Source organism: Dipteris shenzhenensis, chromosome 12 (assembly GCF_047967505.1).
Source record: "Dipteris shenzhenensis isolate YYH24624 ecotype China chromosome 12, Dip_SZ_1.0, whole genome shotgun sequence".
NCBI classification, from domain to species: Eukaryota; Viridiplantae; Streptophyta; class Polypodiopsida; order Gleicheniales; family Dipteridaceae; genus Dipteris; species Dipteris shenzhenensis.
The window spans coordinates 33,363,439-33,381,437 of NC_141607.1; the positions used below are offsets into that span (position 1 = coordinate 33,363,439).

Consider the following 17,999-nt stretch of genomic DNA (forward strand, 5'->3'; position numbering starts at 1 on the left):
GGAAAATGAAGATCCGGAGCAACCTCGTGTTGAGGATGATTTGGGAGATCATGACAAGAGTGGAGCTAAGGCCGAGGACATGCAGGGATAGGGGTAACACCATCAGATCATGTTGCAGTTAGGGATTGGGTACTGCATGATGTAGAGGCCCTTGCCATTATCATTGGCACAAATGCATACTCCGTTCTCCTGCACATTCAACTTGCAGACACTGCATTTCAAGCATGAACATCTTGAAGGAACATCTATGAAATCAACAACGCCGCAAGAATCCTCGACCTTGAGACAAAGGTCTACAACATGCACATGAATGAGGGGGACCCAGTTCACAATCACATCACCAAGATGAAGGTGGTGAGAGATCACTCTCTGCACTTGGTCAATAGACCGATTCGGCGCGGATTGCTAGACTTTTGCTTGGCATGCTCCCTAGAAGCTACAAGGGTTTCGTAATGACCATGATTGCAAAGGCAATGGTCGACACCAGTCAGTTTTGAGGAGCTTGTACCCCTCCTCCTGCAAGAAGCAACTCGAAGAAGTTCAACAGATCCAACGACAAAGCCTTTCCCATGAAAGGACAAGAAAAGAGTAAGCCATAGTCTAATGGAGACTCCAAGGAAGACAAATCGGATGATCAAAGAGAAAAAGAAAGTGCTTCCACTGTGACTGAAGGATCGTTTGAAAAGAAAAAGTGCAGGTTGCAAAAGAGTCGATGGATTAGCCATCACGTCAAACTAGAATAATGAAAAAAGGAGTACAAGGTACAAGTACCTAGACCTAGGACTAAGTGTCCTAGGTGTCACATAGGACTAAGTGTCCTATGTGGCCTAAAAGGTACTAGCACTACAAGTGCCTATATTTATGCCTACAAGGCACATACCATGGTTTATAGGGCATCACTAGAACCACCAGGAGATAGCCTACAAACCCCCCTCCACGGGATGGGCTCAAGTACTCTAGAAACGTCTCAGAATACCTGGTATTTTCTGGTCATGGTGGCACATGTTCATCCAAAAGGATATAGCCACCTATGAATGTACAAGGGATGTCAGATCATGTAACAAAGGGAACCAAGTGTAAAGCCTGTCGAAAGACTTCAAACTTGGGACGAGGAAGTGCCTTTGTAAACATATCTGCTATGTTGTCCTCTGTGGGAAGATAGGACAACTCTATGTCTTCTGCTGACAACCGCTCCCGAACATAATGATAGTGAACTTCAATATGCTTGGTACGCGCATGAAACATTGGGTTACGCGCAATGGCCAAAGCACTCTAGCTGTCAGTGTAGACCCATAGTGGAGGATGTCTGGCGAATACCAAGATCTGTAAGTAACTGGCGAAGCCAGACACACTCTACTGTAGCGGTGAAAGCTGCCCTGTACTCAATCTCACAGCTAGATGTGGCAACTGTTGGTTGCTTCTTGCTGAGCCAAGAGATACATGAATTGCCAAGCAAAAAACAATTGCCAGTATGTGACACTCTGGTGTCGGAACATCTTGCCCAGTCACTATCCGTGTAAGCATGCATGGTAAGTGAACCCTGATCACCATAGAAGAGGGCTAAATCCTGAGTGCCTCTGAGATATCTGAAAACTCTCTTCACTGCCTGCCAATGCTGTGAACTGGGCATGTGCATGAATTTGCTGAGCTGAGATACTGCATACTGTAAGTCAGGTCTGGTGTGACATAAAATAAATAAGGCATCCAACAGCCTGCTGATAAAGAGTGATATCACATGGCGGGCTCCCATCATGAGCTTAGAATTTGAAGCCAGGGTCCACTAGAGTAGAGATCAGCTTGCAATCTTGAACTGAAAACGATCAAGGAGCTGTCCAATATACTTGGACTAAGACATCATGATACCCCCCTCAACATGAGCAAACTGAATGCCCAAATAATAATGAAGCTGTCCCATGTCTGACATGTCAAAAATCTGCTGCAAATCAGCCTTGAAAGCTGCAATTCGCTGAGTATCTGGGCCCGTGATGAGCATATCATCCACATATAAAATCAGCATTAAAAAATCAGATCCACTCCCACCGACATAAAGAGTGGGTTCTGTGAAACTATTCTCAAAACCAAGGGATAGTAAGTGTGCATGACTTTTGGCATACCATGCCCTGGGTGCCTGCTTCAAACCATAAAGGGCTTTTCTAAGCCGGCATACCTTATTTTCAGAATTAACAACCTCAAAGCCAAGAGGTTGTGAAACATAAACTTCTTCCTGCAGATCCCCATGAAGAAAAGCAGTCTTGATGTCAAGTTGGTGCACCAAGACGGGCTTTGTATCAATCTATGGTGCCATCAGATTTCCTTTTTAATTTGTAGACCCACCGCGTTCCAATGGCATGCTTGCCGGGAGGGAGATCTACTAATTCCCATGTGTCATTTTTGGCAATGGATTGTAACTCAGCTCTCATTGCATCCATCCACTCTTTGCTGTCAAAAGCATCTTTATGGCACAAAGGCTCTTCATTGCAAGCTGTAGCAAGGAGTGCAAACTCAAGAATGTGACCATGCTGTCTGTTCCCTGATCTTGTCCGGGCAGCAAAAGGCTGATCTTGTTTGCTGTCCCTCAATGTATCAAGAAGCCATCTGAGAACTTGCCTTTGCTGTCTATTGACAGCTCTTTCTTCAATGACTGCATCATGAGTAGTGGGATTATTTTGTTCCGGAAGAGAAACCTGCAAATCAGCATGACGTTGTGGCTGATTATTGCTTAGTGGGGGGCCTGCAAGAGGCTCATGTTGCTGGTCAAAATCCTCTTCTGATGATGACAGAGGTAACCAAAATTCAAAGGCATCAAACATGTCAACATCTGGCTTTGCTTTGCAGTCCACAAGAGGAGAAGCTGAATGTTCAGCAAAGATTACATCTGTACTGACAATAATCTTCCCAGTATTTGGTTGATATGACCGATACCCTCTGCTCTCCTGGCTGTAACTAATAAATATGCATTTAATTGCTTTGTCATCAAGCTTATGTCTCAGCTGAGATGGTACATGAACATATGCAAGAGACCCAAAAACTCTCATGTGTGAAAGTTAAGGCTTCCTGCCTTTCCATGCTTCTTAAGATGTAACAGTCTTCAATGCTCGTGTAGGTGATCTATTCAGCACATAGTTGGCACACATCACTGCATCGAGCCAAAATTTATTGGGCAAAGACTTGGCCTTAAGCATGCATCTGGCCATCTCCATTGTGGACCTGTTTTTCCTTTCAGAAACAGGATTCTGCTGAGGAGTGTAAGGAGTACTGCATGAGTGAATAATGCCCCTGGGGGAAAACCACGGAAACAACAGACTACTCGAGAGCTCAGAACACACAGCTCAACAAGCAAGTGGAAGGGAGCACAAGGGAGAGGATGAACTGCTCAACTACCAAGACTGGGCTGGCTCTAGTCCTCTGCCAGGCCCCTACAATGTGTGATGATATGCTCCACAAGAGATGGTGAAACAACAACGAGGGGGACCTATAAGTAGCCCCAGCCTCTCCCTATTCGATCAGTAAGAAGGGGAGCCAACCAGCTGCTCTCCCTGGCCGACTCATATAATGGGCGACCGACCCCCCTCTGCCCTCTATAAAGGGCTAGCTGGCAGCCCTACTGCACCTCCTAGAGGGCCGACCACCTGCCCTGCTCATGGCACACAGCCTATAAGAGGACACACCCATCTATGCCTGGGGGGGCGACTCAACAGGCCCTACATAAGCCGAGCACGCTTGCTGCTCCCCTATAAAGGGCTCACCTCCTCCAGCCTACAAGGAGGCTGCCTAGAGCCGACTAGATCTACTCTCATGAGGCGGGCACACCCACAGCACAAGCCCTCTCTCCCTAACCTAGCCTCACACTGGGCGGGCACACTCACAAGCTCTCTCTACGGTGAAATCAGGAGATGTTGACCTCCAACACCCCCTCTCAGCTCCTGGATGGAACAAAGACACCACACAGCTGGGTGTACCGCTGGAACAACTGGAGGAATCCGTCGTGTGATGCTCCACCAACCGCTGAAGACTCCCACAAGTATTATTGAAGAAGCCCCCCCCCCCTCCCGAGGGCACGAATTGCCTCAGCACGATCACTGGAAACCTGGACCTATTGCTCCCAGGCCATAGGTGCTAGGTACACTCCTCTGATCTGATACTGGGTCATCTGGTACAATAATCCAACTGTTGGTACTGGTACATCACGCCAACAGAGGATCCTGGAACAATAATCAAACTGATACTGACTCCGATGCAAGGTCTTCTTTCCTGCATGGGCACCTGTATAGCAAAGCTAGATAGCGCTCTTTTGAAGCCCCTTCTCAAGTCCAAACTGGTACACTGTCACCAGATCGATGAGCTTCAGTGCTCCGATGGCAATGGGCATATAACAGCTTACAATGATCAATCTACTGACCCATCAGGATGTCCAACAGCATTAGACAATCGCCGCAACTGAACACTAGGAGACCCCCTCTGAATCTACCAAGTCATAACGTCCAAACAAAATAGAAACTGGTAACAAAATGCCACCTGAGTCAGCAAAAACAAATCCTCGTGGCTCAAGGTCCTACCTGAAAGCCTACCTCGATAAATAACTCCCTCCTCGGTGCACCTGATCGGCAGGTCCACCTGCCACAGACAAGCAAGCAATCCTCCATCCAGATCCAGAAAGCCTGCTGCCAGCGTCTGCCTCGTGCTACTAGAAGGATGGAGTATACGTGGTCACAACTGGTTATTGGACCCCTCTGTGTTCCTTTGGAGACACTCATGCCAATACTGACCTTTCTAGCCACATCGGTTACACGTACGGGATGCCTTGAGAGCTCTCGTTCCTCAACTATCAACTTCTTTCTGCCTTTCTGATCAGCTGTCAAAGCCTCAGGCTGACTGTCGTAGGTACGATCGACAAAGCGCTCCTCATGGTCAAGCACCATGGGGACCAATTCCTCCCATGTCAACTCATTCACCCTACCACTGGTGATCATGGATGACTAGAACGCCCCGTACTGAGAGGACAACTGGGATAGGAGAGTTATGCCCATGTCCTCTAATGAAATCTGCTTCCTGGTCCTTCTCAGCTCCATGAGAGTCGGACGACTGCCTCTTGGTGATCTCTAGGAGCTACATGATGCACGTATGCTGCCTCTAATGTTGAAGCATGATTGGAGCGAGCTGCTGGTCTATGCCGACCTCCAAAGCCGGTCAGGAGATGGAGCCTTGCATATAGATCTACTATGAGCAGTCCAGCGATAGTGCTTCTTGTGTAGAAGCATCTGGTGTCTAAGGCATGTGTCGCCATCTACTGTGGAGTGCTCTCGGCCTGTGTGGCCTTTGCTAGAGTCTTAGTATGGAGCTGCTTGTGTAGCAGCTCTCTATTTTCATTGTTAAGGGAGAGGTTACGATTGCGCGTCGCCTCCCTAGTTCATAGTCTTGTGTGCCTGTGTGGCCATCAATTAGAGCTTGTAAACTTCCGCAACAAGCTCAGTAGGGATGCGTGGAGGTCGTTATTTTTCTCTCTAATACAAGCTATATATTTTGCACTTGGCATGCAGTTTCAATTTAGTCTAAGTCTCGTCATTTTATGTGAGATCTCTTATCATTTCATGTAAAGTTTTGTGAGTCTCTATATTCCTTCAATTGGTATCGGGAGGGTGAATTGAGGCGTCCATGTCCAAGAGGATATTGCACAGCCAATCAAGGTTTCGTCCATTGCCTGTCGTGCAAAGGGAGCTGAGAAGACCACGAAGTAATCGGGGTGCTACTAGGAGACGTTCCGCATTAGTTCTATTAGCAGAGGCGTGCTTCCTAGAGATTTTAAACCAGTGATTATGGAGAACGAAAAGGCTGGTGGGATACTAGTGACGTTTAATGGCAGAAACTTTCCTTCTTGGCAACTGGCAACCCGACTTCTATTCATGCAAAAAAACTTATGGAGCGTGGTTGCTGGGACAAAGAAAAGACCGAAGGAGAGGTCGCATGATGCTGACAAAATCCCAGCATGGGAAACAAAGAATGAAAAAGCCATTGGCTATATGGGAAGAGCCTTGGGTTTTGAATATTTTCATCATCTCGACGTGAAGCTGACAGCAGCTGAAAATTGGCAGATTTTGGAGTCTCTATTCGGAGTCCGGTTAAAGCATTCAAAGGCTAATCTCAAACAAGACTTGTTCAATTTGCAGATGGACCACTCTAGGAGCCAAAGTCGAAGATGAGAAGATAAGAAAGCGATCTTGTTGAAAAGCCTACCAGTCGAACAGTTTGGTGACACAATAAAGATACTGCGTCTGGATGATAGCATGGATTTCCTAGACTGTGTAGGATTGTTACTTAGCGAGGAGAAACGTACCTGTGCAACTATCTATGACTCAAGAGTTTATTCGGTTACTGACAAGAAGAAGAAAGTGGCTGGTGATACTCACAAATGTACCTACTGTGGTAGAGATGGTCACATAGAGAAGTTTTGTTATACAAAGAAGCATGATGAACTCTTAAAATCAGAGGAGCAAAGACAAAGCATTAGCAGCGGATAGCAAAGAGGAGACTACTATGATGGTGGAAGCGAATGACAACAGTGATCAAGGATGGGCTTTCTGATCACGGGAGGGGAGTATCAACTGCTAAGCTCTGTGTGAGCAAGTGTTTAGTGTTCTTGTTGTTTGTAGAGCTCTCTGTGAGCACATGTCGCTCAACTTTAATTTGCTCTCCCATTTTGGCTGAGGGAGGGATTGTTAGGAATTCACCCTCATGGGAGATCCTTGGGTTAAGTGTAGTCTAGGGCACGTGGTGCATGGACATGCAAACGGTGATCATAAGGCCTCCCTTCCATGCTTCTGGGGCATTTTTCACGGATCCTGATCCTTCCGACGACTGCCTCTTGGTGATCTCTAGCCTGCTCCTCAGGTGCAAGACTGGGCTGGCTCTACTCCTCTGCCAGGCCCCTGCAATGTGTGATCGGCTTCACAAGAGATGGTGAAACACCAAGGAGGGGGGCCTATAAATAGCCCCAGCCTCTCCCTGGTCAGTCAGTAAGAAAGGGAGCTTACCAGCTGCTCTCCCTGGCCGACTCATATGCAGGGGGATCGGCCCCCCTCTGCCCTCTCTCTATAAAGGGCTAGCTGGCAGCCCTACTGCACCTCCTAGAGGGACGACCACCTGCCCTTCTCATGGCATACAGCCCTATAAGAGGGCACACCCCTCTATGCCTAGGGGGCTGACTCAGCAGGCCCTACATGAGCCGACCAAGCCTGCTGCTCCCCTATAAAGGGCTCACCTCCTCCAGCATACAAGGAGGCTGTCTAGAGCCGACTAGATCTACTCTCACGGGGCAGGCACACCCACAGAACAAGCCTCCTCTCTCCCTACCCTAGCCTCAGACTGGGCGGGCACACCCACAAACAAGGCCTCTCTCTCTACGGTGACATCAGGAGATGTTGACCTCCAACAATCTTATCACCTTGCTACGCCATTTGGACCCTCAAGGAGTGGCATGCGTACTTAGCTTGCCTGGCCTTCATCATTTGAAGCGCAAGTCACCGTCACTCATACCTGTCCACTATCCATGATGAACCGAGACCTTGCTCTCAAGCTTCGATGCAATCCTACCAAACACTACAACTCTCGAGGGAGTTGTAGTGGCTGTCCTAAGCGAAGCTTCTAGCCTAGAAGCTAGAAAAGAGGATCTGATCCCAAGTGAGAAAGATGAATCCAGGTAAATCCTAGAGTGGGTGAATCCGAGGATTGGGGACGATCTGCATGACCAAGAGAAGAGCCAACGACAAGGCAACGCAAAAGGGGGTATGCTCAGGAAGCTTGATCCAAGAAGCTAGGGACAAGGACTGCTATGAGGACAAGAGGGGAGGGATAGGTGGAGGCTGAGTTTTCTTTCTTTTTCCCCCTTTCCCTCTCTCTCTTTTTTTTTTGTTTTGATGACGATCAGAACCTCAAAGACCATTTGGGGGGGGGGGGAGGGGGAGGGAGGGGGGCAGGGGGGGTGTGATCTAGAGACAGTGGGTGGAGAGGACATGCAAAAGGGGGCGGAGGGGTGATCCCTCCTACACACGAGTCTAGCCATCGTTGAAGGCTCCTTCGAATGGGAACTTGACCCAAAGTTGAGGCCCTTCTAGGAAGATCAAAAGAAGCCGGTCTCTTTGATATTGCTCCGCATCCACTATAGGTTGAATCATCGGCCACTCACGTGCTTGTTGATGCTAGTGTGCTCTCTGTTTAGCATTCTTTTTGCATACTTTCCCTTCCGTTTCCACTAATCCAAACTCCACCCATAAGGTCCTTGCCTGGGGTTTGAGACTGAGGGACTTGTGACTCGCAAGGATGCCAAGCTAATGTGGGGGGTACATTGTAACCATCCTCTTCCCCTACACAGGTTGTACCAGGGGATGAAGAAAACTAGCACCCAATGACACGGGTCTCTCCTCAACAAGTGCCCACATGACCTCTGGCGAAGGTAGTGGATAAGACCCCTTTCCCATAGATTGTGACCTCTTATATATGGTCACCCTCCACCAATAGATTCGCCTCTATCCAATCTGAACCTCGGCCCAAAATGCATCCCACGCGTGCCTTGTCATGTAGTTTTATACTGCCTTTTGATCCTATTCTTTGAGTGAGAGAGCTATCCTTGACGGTTGTGGGTGTCAAGGATGCTGCCATTAGACCTCCAGCCAAACCATATGGTCACCCTCTGAAAGCACTCCACACAAAGTGAAACTAGGCCTTTCAACCAACCCTTGCTTAACTAAAAGGAAAAAGCAGAAGAAAGGAAGGATAGTAAATACTGAATCTAGGGGGGTGTCTAGACTCTAAAAAGAGAAGGGGAAAGAGAGAAGGAATCTAAGGAGTGGAAGGGGAAGGAAAAAGAGAGAGGGTAAAGGTTCCACGGGGAGGCTGGGGTCAAAGGAAAATCCTTACAACTTCAGGCTACCCTGAGGCCGCCGCTTAGATTGCTCATCAAAACAAAGAGGAGGCAAACAAGGGGCCAGGTGAAAGTTGCAATGCCTAAACCCCTGAAGCACTGCAAGAAAACGCACAGGCAACTGTGCCAGCAGCTAACAGAGAAAATAAGGAGGAGAGGATAAGAGAAAAGGCATGCAACTGGCTCCAAACTGGCTGTAGTTCGAGCTTGCGATTGGCTATAAATTGGCTGAGTGTGGAGCATGCAACTGCCTGCAAATCGGCTGTAGTTACAGCATGTAATTGGCTGCAAACTGGCTGTAGTTGGAGCTTTAGCTCCAAAGAGGGAGGTGAGAGAGCGCTGTAGCAGCACTATGCAGTAGGCAAGGTGGCAGCAAAGGCTTCAATGAGGCGCATAGTAAGTGCTAGATGAAAAGGGAAGGCGAGCCACGGGCCCCTCCTTTTAAAATCTCCGGTAAGGCGGGATCCGCCCCAAAAAATGGGGCTATGTTAGGGAGAAAAGTAGGAGTGGCTTGCCTCGAATCAGTATGTAACCTTGGTTTTGGGAGCTATGGCCCTGGAAACTCTATTTTCCCATTTGATTTGGAGAGTTGTAGAGGTTTCCCATTCAAGTTGGTAGGCTGGATGGACACTTGGTCCGTGTGCCTGCCATGTGCCAGGGATGGCCTTGCCACTTTGTCCAAGAGGTGAGGATCATGTGCACATCTTGCCACACACTTGCCATGACATGTGGCTGTCCCTTGCCGCATGTCATGCCACGTGTCAGCCATATGTAGCTGTCCTTGACAGGTGTCAACCATGACATGCGGCTGCCCTTGCCATGTGTCAAGCACCATGTAACGCATGCCACGTGGAATATATGCCACATGTCAATCATGCCACACATTGTGACGAGTGTCACTAGCTGAATTTTTGCCATGCGCTAAATCAAGGGACCAGGGTTTTCAGACTCGAATTTCATTAAAGGCTTAAGAAGTTTTGTTTAATTGATCAATACTACTCTGATTTACCTTCTGATTTCACCATGGGTTTTCTGGTAAATAACCCTATCTTTTGATTCTAGTCTAGAACTAATACTAGACACGTGCATACATTTTGGCAATCATTCTAAATTTGAAATTTGAAATTAGAAAATTCAAAATTAAGCAATAAATAATTATCAAGCCAGTGTATACACTTTGTGAAGTTGTATGATAGCACCAAAGCATAGACTTTATGAGTTCAAAACAACACATTCTACAAAACTACAAGATTGTGTTAAGTATGTGACACCTGCATACCTCATCAACTTCCACATTGAATGCGACAATCCCACCAAATGCACTGACAGGATCAGCTTGCACAGCCAGCCGGTATGCTTCAAGCAAGTTCAAACGACTTGCTACCCCACAAGGATTTGTGTGCTTTACTATAACACAAGTTGGACCATTGAATTCACAGACACAATTCCAGGCAGCATCTGCATCAAGATAATTGTTATATGACATCTCCTGCAAAAATAAATAACATTATGCCATTTTAGTGAGTAAATGCCCAGTCTAAAATTGAAAACAAAGATCAAAAGATTCACAACCACACCCCATCAAAAACACACTTATGTAAGATGTACTAAACATCAAGATACTGCAGTGTTTCTTGCTGCAGGCAGTATGCAGTTCATGTACTATGGAAATGCCTGAATCTTACAATTCCAAACAGAGAATTATTCTTGTATCCAAACACTCTGCAAGAAACAAGAAGGGAAACCTTCAAATATCTTACATGTTGACATAGATGTATAAGAGAAAATCAAACAGAAACAAGAGTAGATCATTCTATCCTGTAAAAGGAAAGGACAATGATGCCCACTATATGTCGTTCAATACGTCATGACACCGAAGTTTTAGATGACGTACATTCAAACTATTTGGTAAACTTAGTACTAGCTTACCCCAATGCACCCTCCTTTCCACCAACTTGGGGCTTTCTGTCTCTGCAACGATGCAGGGATAACTTGGATTTGTCACATGCAGGTGGTTGTTCTACAAGGTCAGACTTTGTTCATCTCTCACTCAGACCAAGCATGCAACCCATGCTTAGATGGTTGGTGGTTTCAGGGCATACATTCATCTAGAGAGGGCAACCCCACATGAAGCGTTGGGCTGGCAAGAAGTTCCAGGTCTCTCCTCACCACAACGATTTAGAGAATGTCTGTGAAGTAGATCAGATCTCTATTAGTTGAGAAAATTCTAGAGTCGGTGAAGGAGAAGAATGCTAAGGCACAAGAAGCTTACAAAACACAAGCCAACAAACAACGCAAAGATGTGAAGTACGCTGAATGGGTCTATCTCAAGATCATCAAGAAGAGACTATAGCAAACTGGGAAGGAGTGTCCAAAGCTCTCACATCAGAGTTTTGGTCCATTCCCAGTCATTCATGCCATCAATGGCATAGCATTGAAGCTTCAATTGCCCAAGATGTGAATCATGCATTCAGTGATTGATGTGTTGTGGTTACGCCATATGTGGGACCACCTTTGACAAAGATTTTATGAGGTGGAGCAGCCTGAGATCATCAATCATGCAGATATGGTTGAGCTAGAGCAAACCTTGCTTCACAGGGTTCAAGAAGAGTACCGGCAACAGCCAACGCTTGTACAAAGTCAAGTTCGAGCATCAAGGCTCTTGTGTGGCACTACGGGTCAAGGAAAATTCTATCTAATCATCCTCACCTCCTTGTAGCTTATACGGAGGCCTTCAATCTCTCTAGTATGTTTCAGCTTCAGCAAAAAGGGATTTCAAAAGCATGCTTCTATCCATGAGCATCTAATAGGCTAGGTCAAGTCAACTCACAGACATATAGCAAGGTACCGCTTCCACATAGGTTGTAACCTCTCTAAATAAAAACACTTTTGTTGAAAAATGAATAAACGATATTTAGAAAAACATGGAAAACCTCAACCAAGAGACTATCCTGCTCAAAAAGAGGTTCTTAAAAGTTTTCATGAAAACTTACTGTTTGTGGAAACCGACTAAACTTGGACATTTCCAACGATGCCCACATCGTAGAGATGAGCAAGAAACATAAATACTAAATTTAGCAAGGATTTACTAAAAATAGAAAGTAGCATCAGGAGACTCGTCCTATAGACCTTAAGTCCAACAGTATTGAGAACAGGCAGGGTTTCACTACAACTATTCTAAATGATAACATTTTCAATCTCAACAAGAGGTTGTGAAAACAAAAATTTTCATGGAATCTAGAAAAGCATTTGATATGCTCACTTTATCACAAAGCTAAACGATTTATCGATACCAAATAAGACTATCTAGGCTATAGTGGTGTTGTATCAAGGAGTTACAGAGCAGAGCTTGTATCACTAGAGGTTTGACATAAAGATTGTCAGCACTATATGGATCAAACAATCCTCAACCATCTTATTAAAGTTTTTCATACTTTGGGCAGAAAGTGGTATTCATAGTCCACAAAGAAAGAAAGTTTATTAAGGTTTATGAAAGACCAAAGGGTCTATGAGATTTTTAAAAACCAATTACAATAAAGCTAAGGGTGGGGCCATTAAACGGGCACCCATACCCAAGGCTGCTGTCCGTGGACGAGAAAAGCAATACATCGTGTTGTGGCTGCCAGAGAAACCCAAAAGTGGAAACACCAAGGGGGAAGCCTGTGGCCGCCTACCAGCCAGTAAGCTCTCCATCTTCTGAAAAAACTTTATGGGGTTCTGTTTGCGATCCTTGTAGCTCTCAAGTTGTTTGCTCTTGAGAAAGTCTTTTTTTTCACTTCTCACCTTTTGTTTGTAGACTTTAGCTTTATTCCCCTTTTCCGTGTTGGCTGCTGTCCATGCTTTTTTTGCTGTCCTACAATCGCAGTCATACCAATGGTAGCAAGGCATACATTTGCTCCTTCCTTGCTCTTTGGAGGCATGCATGGGCCATTTTTAACATAAGTTCTATCATACAATTATTTATGTCTTGGCATGTGAAGGCATTTGACATTGTGCTATCTCTGTTTCCAATTAGACATTGAGAGAGAGAGAAAGAGATGTATAAACATCTTCAAGAGGCCTCACGGGCCTATGAGACAAAGTACAAACCAAAAAGAGTAGCTAGTGCATCTCTTGAGTATCAAAGAGTCAGGGCAATGCACATGGCATCTCCTGTAGAGTGCATAAAGCAGCTCCACAATTACTTATAAAGCATAACTATGTTCTAGTCCTACATAGGATAACCTTCATTACATCACGTTAAGATTGAGAGTCTTTAGGCTTGGATTTGAATTCCTAATCAAAGCTTGTCCCTCCCTATAAACCGCTCATTTGTCTGCTTTCCTGGCTTTCTTCACTTTGGTAAGTTCAGTAGCTCTCTGTTTGAGCTGAGCCAGAGTGAGCTCCTCAGATATCCAGATATTTGTTCCCTTCAATTTGTGAGTTTGTCTATGAATCTTTAACCTTGCTAAAAAAGACTTATGCATGTGTTCTCTTATGATTGATATTTCATATGTCATCTTGATTCCATTCAATTTGTGGAATTTTGGAACTTGATCATTAAGCACGCAAAGTTGGAGTATCTCTTGTTCTTGAGTGTCTAGTTCTGCTTTGGTGTGCACAAGTATCTCCCTTGATTCCATGCCTTCCTTATCTAGTGCTTGAATTTGATGTTCACCCTCTTTGAGGCTATTTTGCAACTCATTGTTTGTGTCTAATGTGGCATGGAGCTGATCCTCTTTAAGTAACAATCTTTCATTTAATTGCACCAATTCTTTTTTGATATCATCACAAGTGGCTTGCATATGGGAGAGGGATAACTCGACCTTTTCCTTTTGGTTCAAGGCCTTAGATAGCTGTAGGTGTTTATCTTGGAAAGAAATCGTGGCTTGTAGGGCATCCTCTCTACTTTCTGCTAGAGCATTTATGTCTTCTCTGTACTCTCCCTCCGTCCCACCCGCCCACCCATAGGATCAATCGATTACTTACTCTAGCTTCTTGTTCTTTCACTTTGATATAAAGGTCAACTTTTTTCACTTTGTTATCAACATCAGCGATCATCTCTTGTTTCATTGACCTCACCTGAGTGGTGATTATTTCCTGAACCATAGAAACAAGCTGTGGTGCTGGTGGATGTATTACATTTGTATAGTACCTCTTTGACAACTTAGTACTTTCAATGTCAAAAACTCCCCTTTCCATAGTTGCAACTTGCGAGTTGAAGCTTGAGCACTCAGATTTCGCCAATATAACAAATGTGCTCTTGTGGGTCTGAAATAGTCTTCTATCTTTGATACGTCTTTGTGTATGGGGCGGGGCAGGGGCAAGGGCAGCTGCAACGGCTGAGTACAAATACCGATTGGTGGTGGTCGATGTAGCAAAGGTCTTAGTCTTTGGGAATTCCATTGTGGCTTGCAATTCACTAGGCAACCCCTAGCTTCTCTAACCCTTGCGTCGGTTGGGGTTTCAGCTCAGACTCAAGGTGGGAGAAGGCTATATCAAGCCTGATATTGGATGAGAACTGACAAAGCACTCCTACTGCAAAAGCTATGTCAAGCCTGGTATTAGTTAGATACATCAAACTACCAACCATTCTTTGATAGACGACTACATCAACCAACTAAACGTGTTCTCATTGCTCACGTTTGTCCTAACCTTCATTGGAGTTGGTGCATTTTGTGTTATTGCATCTAAAATCTTTTCAGCACCCCCTGACAATACCTCTCCTAACAAAAAAGAATGCTATCATTCTTTTGCCAGACTTCTATACCAAGAAAATAATGAGAAAGTCCTGAGTCTCTCATTTCGAACTCCTGCATCAAGACTCCTTTGACTTCTTGGATCTTCCTCCTCTAATCACATGTGATAATTAAACCATTCGCATAAAGGGTTATAATCATGGCCTTACCTGCTTCTGTGAAGAAATAGAGGTTAGGATCAGATGGACTATGAGGTAATCCAATCTCATGGAAGGAGTCATCTACCCTCTGCTACCATGCCCTCAGGGCATCTTTTAGCTCTTGAAGTCTCCTCCTGATGCCTCTTCCTCTAGCACTCCTGCTGCTGCTCTTCCAACTCAAGAACAGTCAAGATGGGATGCAAGAGATGCAAATGCACATTCATGCATTGATTTATCATGCACATCCGGTCTTGCAGGACAGCAAAGGATGCTTGGGATAAATTGGCTTCTCTCTATCACATACGCAATGAAGCTCGTGTTGCATATTTGAGAAGGCAATTACAGGAAGTGAATATGAATGAAGGTGAGTCAATGGATGCATATTTGACAAAGGTCAAGGACCTCATGGAACAGCTTGCCAACATTGATGAGGTGGTGCCAAATTCACAGCTTGTCAGTACCACATTGAATGGACTGCCAGATACATATCAAGGTTTTGCTACAACCCTTTGATTAGAGGCCATGGGTAATCCAGACCACTATTCTTTTGACCAGCTAGTTACTTTGCTTTTGCAGGAAGAGCAAAGTAGAGCTAACAGACAAGCCATTATTCCTGATCATGCATTTGCTTCACAGCAGACAGGAAGAGGCAAGGCTTCCAAGCCTATGGGCAAGCCAAAATCTGCGCACAGCAGCTGCAATTCCTCTACGCATAGCAGCTGCAATTCCTCCCATGCATCTAAAAATACAGCAGATAAGGGAAAGAAGAAAAGATGCAACTATTGTCGCAAGCCTGGACATGACATTTCAGAGTGCAGGAAGCGCATTGCTTCAAAGAAAAAGAAAGCAGGATTGACAGTTAATGCCTCACATGCCATTGAATCCCATGAGCCAGCAGATGCTTCACATGCACATGCTCTTCAGGATGATTGAGCATGGGCTGTCCATTGCTCATTTGATCCCTTCAAAGCTGATGCACTCTTTACTGCGTCACATCTTGCAGACAGTTGTTTCATTCTTTAGCTGATGCACCTCGAGGGGGGACTGTCACATGTGCTAATAATGCTTCCTATGCTGTAAAAGGAATTGGAGATGTGCAGCTCACATCCATTTCCAGCCATCTTGTCACTCTGACAAATGTTCTTTTTGTGCCTGGCATTGAAGTCAACTTGATTTCAATTTCAGCAATTGCTACTTCAGGTTTCAGAGTAATTTTGTATGGCTACAGATGCCTAGTATATGATCTTCGTGATGACAATGCCATAGTTCTCACTGGCACTTTGCAAAAAGGGCTTTATCACCTTGATCATCATTCAGCTGCACTTTCTATTGAAGCATTGGCTATTTCAGATTCACAGCTTGCTGAAACTCATCTTTGGCATGAGAGAATGGGCCATCTCAATTATAGAGCTCTTGCAAAGCTACATTCACAGCAGATGGCAAATGATGTACCTCAGACTCACACAGTTTCCAAACATGTGTGTGAGGGTTGTCTTTTGGGTAAGATGCATCGATTTCCTTTTCAAAAATTTGTCCAAAACTCTCACAAAGGAAATTGCAGCTAGTACACAGTGATGTCTGTGGCCCAATGAGGACAAATGCCACTGGGGGGTATAAGTATTTCATGACTCTTATTGATGATTTCACAAGATATTGCTGGGTATATCCTTTGAAGGCCAAATCTGAAGTTTTCTTATGCTTTCAGAGATGGCTGAAAATGGTTGAGAATGAATCAGGATGAATGAATCAGGATGCAAGCTTGTCACCCTCAACACAGATAGGGGGGGGGAGTATATGTCAAAGGAGTTTGATGTATTTCTATCCTCACAGGGCATTATTCACTCATGCACTACTCCTTACACTCCTCAGCAGAATCCTGTTTCTGAAAGGAAAAACAGGTCCACAATGGAGATGGCCAGATGCATGCTTAAGGCCAAGTCTTTGCCCAATAAATTTTGGCTTGATGCAGTAATGTGTGCCAACTACGTGCTGAATAGATCACCTACACGGGCATTAAAGACTATTACACCTTATGAAGCATGGAAAGGCAAGAAGCCTTCACTTTCACACATGAAAGTTTTTGGGTCTCTTGCATATGTTCATGTACCATCTCAGCTGAGACATAAGCTTGATGACACGGCAATCAAATGCATATTCATTGGTTACAGCCAGGAGAGCAGAGGGTATCGGTTATATCAACCAAATACTGGGAAGATTATTGTCAGTAGAGATGTGATCTTTGCTGAACATTCAGCTTCTCCTCTTGTGGACTGCAAAGCAAAGCCAGATGTTGACATGTTTGATGCCTTTGAATCTTGGTTACCTCTGCCATCATCAGAGGAGGATTTTGAGCAGCAACATGAGCCTCCTGCAGGCCCTCCACTAAGCAATAATCAGCCACAACCTCATGCTGATTTGCAGGTTCTTCCGGCACAAAATGATCCCACTACTCATGATGCAGTCATTGAAGAAAGAGCTGTCAATAGACAACAAAGGCAAGTTCCCAGATGGCTTCTTGATACATTGAGGGACAGCAAATCAGCCTTTTGCTGCCCGAACAAGATCAGGGAATAGACAGCATGGTCACTTTCTTGAATTTGCACTCCTTGCTACAGCTTGCAATGAAGAGCCTTTGTGCCATAAAGATGCTTTTGACAGCAAAGAGTGGATGGATGCAATGAAAGCTGAGTTACAATCTATTGCCTCAAATGACACATGGGAATTAGTAGATCTCCCACCCGGCAAGCATGCCATTGGAACGCGGTGGGTCTACAAATTAAAAAGGAAATCTGATGGCAGCATAGATCGATACAAAGCCCGTCTTGTTGCAAAAGGGTATGCCCAACAACAAGGCATTGACTTTGAGGAGACATTTGCTCCCACATCCAGGATTACCACCATTCGATGTGTCATTGCCATTGCAGCCCATCGTCATTGGCAAGTGCACCAACTTGACATCAAGACCGCTTTTCTTCATGGGGATCTGCAGGAAGAAGTCTATGTCACACAACCTCCTGGCTTTGAGGTTGTTAATTCTGAAAATAAGGTATGCCGGCTTAGAAAAGCCCTTTATGGTTTGAAGCAAGCACCCAGGGCATGGTATGCCAAAAGTCATGCACACTTACTATCCCTTGGTTTTCAGAATAGTCCCACAGAACCCACTCTTTATGTCCGTGGGAGTGGATCTGATTTTTAGTGCTGATTTTA

General features: G+C 45.1%; 1 protein-coding gene across 2 annotated transcripts in view; it reads right to left on the reverse strand.

The window, feature by feature from the left end:
* Positions 1-17,999, reverse strand: part of LOC147896111 (AICARFT/IMPCHase bienzyme family protein) — a 46,583-nt gene that overhangs the window by 13,441 nt on the left and 15,143 nt on the right. For both annotated transcript variants that reach the window (XM_087382385.1, XM_087382386.1), the window contains exon 8: positions 10,194-10,403. In XM_087382385.1, the coding sequence (XP_087238511.1) occupies positions 10,194-10,403 (210 nt within the window). The remainder of the gene's footprint in view (positions 1-10,193; positions 10,404-17,999) is intronic.